Here is a 5,022-nt window from a genome sequence, read left to right as displayed (position 1 = left end):
ATTCATTATTATTAAGTACATTTAAAAATTTAGAGAAGTGGACAGTAGTGGATTTTCATATTTACTTTGCAGGCCTTGGCCGGAAAGATGTCGCACGGTCCATAAATGACAAACTTTCCGTTTTCGTCTTTTGCAAGTAATGCAAACATTTCCGGGCATGTTTGAGAAAATAATATTTTTTAGCGGAGAGTAAGCGGAAGGAAGAAATGATGGGTACAAGATGTAAGATTTTTTTATGGGGACGAAATTTAATCATAGAGATGTGATGTACACTGTCACTTATAATAATAACGCACACACTATACCCGTCACCCTGAGACGTAAACTTGACAAGTGCGTATAGTATATTCACCAGCAAGCACCCTTACCCTTCAAACCGAAATAGGAAGTTGGGACGGTCAAGAAATTGCTTTTGGAAACGGGTATCAAACTGTTTGAGGATCTTATGTAAGTTGTTTCGAGACTTTGATAGAACAACTTAATTGACAAATAGACGTATGTAACAAGTTGACGTTTCTTCAATTGAGTTTGGGAGTATGACTATTAGAACACATGGATACTGAAATTTTATTTGGTACGAAAGATTCATTAAAAATAATATTTGAGTTTGGAACCGCTGAAATGTTGTAATTACCATTTACTTTTTGTAAAAAAAAAAATATTTTCTTGTCGAGAATCCAACACACCACGAAGTGTGAAATGGGTTTCCTAATGATCACTCCACCATCAGTTATTTTTTCTTTATTATATTCACCTCAACGGTCGCCTCGCCTATAGCACGCATACTCATTTGTGTATGTAAAATTTTTATTTAATTTCGTTCGTGAAATTACGTAGTAAGTGCCTCTTTTTATCTTTTAACCATCAATGTGTGAATTAAGGTGATGGTTGACCGCATCACCTTAGTTTGTAACTCCAAAGTCTTTAATTTTATTTAAAAACCTGTATAGTTGCATGTCAAAAAATAATTAAAAATATACAAAATAAAGTTCAGTTTTCTGTAACTTTGTGCTAGTACGTTATTCAGATAGCCTTCAAACAGGATAGCATTAATAATAGAAGGAAACATTGCATCAAATATTGCTTCATTTTTATTGAAAATTACAGAAAGATTATGGAAAACATATTTTGAAAGTTGCAGTCAATGAACAGAGTGCAGGGTAATGATTTCGATATCTATGTAGTACAGGGGAATGCAATAACAATGTTTTTCATAGGTATATAACAATCACTGGTAAGCGACACGCCTGTCCATAACAGTGATGCCCAGGGCTTTTCTTTATCTACATTTTAAGAAGCTTTACCGTGTAAGAAATTGGTAATATCGCTTCATAATGCTACTTAATTTATATATATAACCTAGATTAAGACTACTTAAATATATTTTGTACAGTATCTTGGCTGCGTTCGATGAAGGACCGGCCAATTGTTATACCACCCAGTCCGTCGTGTGCTGGTCACACTGCCCAACTGTCTCCTGAGTTTCATGGTCCAAACACATTATCAAATTGCGGTAAACGTCTTCAATGACTCCGCAATTGGTACAATATGGTGTTGATGTAATGCCCACCAAAAAGGTATACTTCTTTAAAGGAATGTGCTCTGAGCGCAACCTCAGAGCTGTCACAACAATAAATTACTCCTAAATTACAATATTTTTTTATGATACCCATTGACGAGACGATCAAGTTGCAGTGTCACTCAGACCTTTAAATCGCAATAATCGGAGGGGCAGTGCACTGGCGTCTGCCACCCTAAGACAAGTTGATATGTCCCCTGTAATTTCGCCATCACCCTGGAACGCAGTAATGTTTCACTGCAGAAATAGGTAAGGTGGCAGTAGTTCCCTGGACGAACTCTTTCACCAGGAGCTCTACTGCTATTTTTCAGTTCCCAACGTTTCGTGCTCTTTATAGCTCCCGCGATGAAGGCTAAGTCAGGAAATAAACGTGATTATAAATCCGAAAAAGTAATTTAAATTCCAAACATTTCATGGTTTACTTTTCTTCTTACTAAAAAACGGTCCTCATTTGGAAAATACTCATCGTATTATTAAAGGAGAAGCAACGAAATATGTTCCTTTCATGTTTAATCTATGCTTCTAAAAGAGAACAGCCAATTCTCATAAAAATGGAACGCGGGCTAAAAGTTATGTAAGTCAAAAAATATTAAACGTAGTACACGTAGTCTTTATATTTTAGATTGTCATCATTATCTGTTAATTCGATCTTCAGAAAAGAATGAGGTTCTCAATTAGACTAATTTTTTTAAGTATTTCTGTATGGTCCTAGGACGGGGTGTGTTAGTTGTTCCACCTCCACGTGTGCGAAGTCTTTGAGCAGTCTGTGGTAACATGTTATCACAGAACGCCCAAGGACGTAGCCGGTACACCCTGGGGCCAACACTGACAATCCTCGGCTTCAGTCTGAAAATTGTCAGTGAGGGCGCGAAGCGATCAACACGGCCCGGCCATGCGTTTCTGGGGGTGGACCATGGCACGTGGTGGGCAGTCTAAACTTACACCCTCCTGCGTTAATGCCTACGCAGTTGAGCGCCGTACGCAGGGATGAAGGAATCCTGGGGGGTTGAGCCCGAGCGGGGTGGAGACTCCGGCAAGCAATACGCCCCCTTTGGCCCTGATTTCCTGCTAAACGGTAGCCCTGTGATTAGCCAACACAGGGAAATGGCATTGTGTCCCGTCAGAGGGCCACAGGCGAGGTGTGGGGGGGACGGACTCGGCCATGCTGACGGGGTGAGTATGTGCGGAACACCTGGCTGACCTTGATCAGGTCAGCCAGCCGCACATTTCGAGCCCCCGATGTCGCGCAGTGAGCTCCCAACTTCTGCACCTATACTCTCCTGACAATCCTGGTGTCCCGAATGGGACATCCCCAAAGGTGCGGGCTCCGTGGTGGGTGGGAAGTCAGGAGAGTGAATTTTTACGAACTTTAAATATGGATTTAAATGATCAACTTTTAACCAAAACCCAAAACCCAAAACCGGCGGTACTCGAGGGGAAACCCAAAAGTGCCCCACAAACAAATACGAACACACAGCGCCCTACGGTGAGTGGTAGGCCAAAGGGGAAACCCCAAGGTCAGCCGAGCACCGATGCTGGTGCTAGCACCACACCAGCGGTTGTGGCCCAAACCCCAGGTTCTGCGGCCCCCGCTCAAAACCCCTCAAACGCGGCCCTTGAAGCAGGGTGGACCCTGGTGAGTCGCCAGCCCAAATCCAAGGCCACGGCACCCATCCGTAAGGAAGGGACTAGTGGCCATGGCGAGCGCCCACCCCCGGCCCCCAGTGGGAGCAGGGGACGCCCTGCCCGTAAAAACAAGAAGGGCCGTCGTAAAGAACGCGAGCGTCGTACCACACACAACCCCCTGCCGAAGGAGGGAGAGGCGAGGCCCCCAGTGGGTGGCGCGAGTGGCCCAGGGACTGCATCAGCACGGTCTAATGGGTCGGTCGCGCACCCCACTGGAAGGGCCCCCCTCCCTTCTAACAGCAAACCGGTAGAGAGCAGGCAGAGGTCCTCGACCATTGCCAAACGTGCCCGCCTTGACGAGACCATATCTCCTAGAGGCGAGCACAAGCGGCAAAAGGTTGAGAGGCCCGCCGAGCAACGCACTTACGCCGAGGCCACCAGGCCTGAACTCATGGCGGTAATTACATCAGCCAAAACTGGCTACATACGGAGCCCCGATGCCGACATGGTACAGGTGGCCCTATGTAAGCTCCTCTCGCAAGGAGCGGAGGAGTGCAGCGAGGAGGACGTCGGCCCACAGTTTCGTGGTAAACCTGTCTACAGTGACGGGTCCCTGAAACTGTGGTGTCAGGACACAGCCACCTTCCAGTGGCTAGAAGATGCCCTTAGCACCATCAGGCTGCCATCCGGGGAGCCCCTCTCATTGAAAAATGGGGTGGAGGCTCCCCGGAGGGTGGTCTGCGGACTACTCATCCCTGGTCACTGGGAGGATGCGCGTCGAATCGGCCGCATCCTCAAGTGGCAAAACCCGTGGGCGGAGGCACACCGCTGGGTTGTTCACAAGCTGCAGCAGCACAGTGACAACTCTTTCGTAGTGGTGAGCCTCCCAGAGGAACTCGTCCCCGCTGTCCTGGGGCATGGCCGGCGCCTAACCTTCCAGTTGGGCACGGTCTACCTCAGGTTCAGATCGAAGAGGGGCCTGTACACCGATGTGCCACCCGAGAAGACGGGCACATCAGCGACGCGGATGGACGTCTCCCCGGAGCCCTCCACCTCCTCCAATATTCCCGGAGAAGGTGAAGGGCCCTCCTCGACCCCCGTCTCTGCGGACGCCGCTGTCAAACCGGTGGCGACCAGCAGCGACGACGAGTGTGTGTTGGGGATGGGAGACATCCGACTGAGCGAGGACGTGGACGAGGAGCTGCTATCTTCTGATGGCGGTTTCCCCCTCGCTCAGTAAACTACACATCGTCCAGAGCAACCTCCACCACAGCCAGGCCGCAACGGTTCAGCTCCGGAAATGGTTGGAGGCTAACAACACAGCCATGGCACTAATCCAGGAACCGTGGATTAGTGCCCGTGGTCAAATAAATGGACTCTCACACCTGAGAGGTAAGCTACTATCGACTACCATCTCAGATAAACCTAGAACTTGCATATATTACTCGAATAACTTACATGTACAGCCACTAACTGAATTCTGTTCCAGAGACCTGTGTGCCGTAAAGCTTTTAGCAGACGCGGCCACGGGTCTGCCTGAAGTGGTGCTCGCCTCTGTCTATATGGCGGAGACTGATGTGCCACCACCGCAGGAAATGGTTCAGCTAATCAACTACTGCGAGCAGAACGGCCAGAATATCGTCGTGGCTACTGACTCCAATGCCCACCATCCGTTGTGGGGCATGGATCTCGCAAATGATAGAGGTAAGAACCTAACAGAATACTTATTCACAACTAACCTTCAAATCCTTAATAAAGGTATAGTACCAACTTTTATAAATAAAAGATGTAGAACTATTATAGACCTAACCCTAGCG

The 5,022-nt window shown here is 47.4% G+C and overlaps 1 protein-coding gene across 1 annotated transcript; it reads left to right on the top strand.

Annotated features, from left to right (window-relative positions):
- Positions 1-2,611: 2,611 nt before the first annotated feature.
- LOC113238669 lies at positions 2,612-5,009 on the top strand. Its single transcript, XM_026475506.1, has 2 exons — positions 2,612-4,597; positions 4,695-5,009. Exon 1 carries the CDS (start codon positions 2,955-2,957, stop codon positions 4,443-4,445), a length of 1,491 nt encoding a protein of 496 aa, XP_026331291.1. The 5' UTR covers positions 2,612-2,954; the 3' UTR covers positions 4,446-4,597; positions 4,695-5,009.
- The last annotated feature ends 13 nt before the right edge of the window (positions 5,010-5,022 follow it).

This window comes from Hyposmocoma kahamanoa, unplaced genomic scaffold (assembly GCF_003589595.1).
Source record: "Hyposmocoma kahamanoa isolate Upper Pololo Valley unplaced genomic scaffold, ASM358959v1 97363, whole genome shotgun sequence".
In the NCBI taxonomy this organism is placed as follows: domain Eukaryota; kingdom Metazoa; phylum Arthropoda; class Insecta; order Lepidoptera; family Cosmopterigidae; genus Hyposmocoma; species Hyposmocoma kahamanoa.
Note: the sequence above shows the minus strand (reverse complement) of the source record. Positions and strands in the feature narration are given on the sequence as shown.

Bases quoted from the DNA above. Each gene is read 5' to 3' on its own strand.
- LOC113238669 (XM_026475506.1), top strand. From the start codon at position 2,955: ATGGATTTAAATGATCAACTTTTAACCAAAACCCAAAACCCAAAACCG.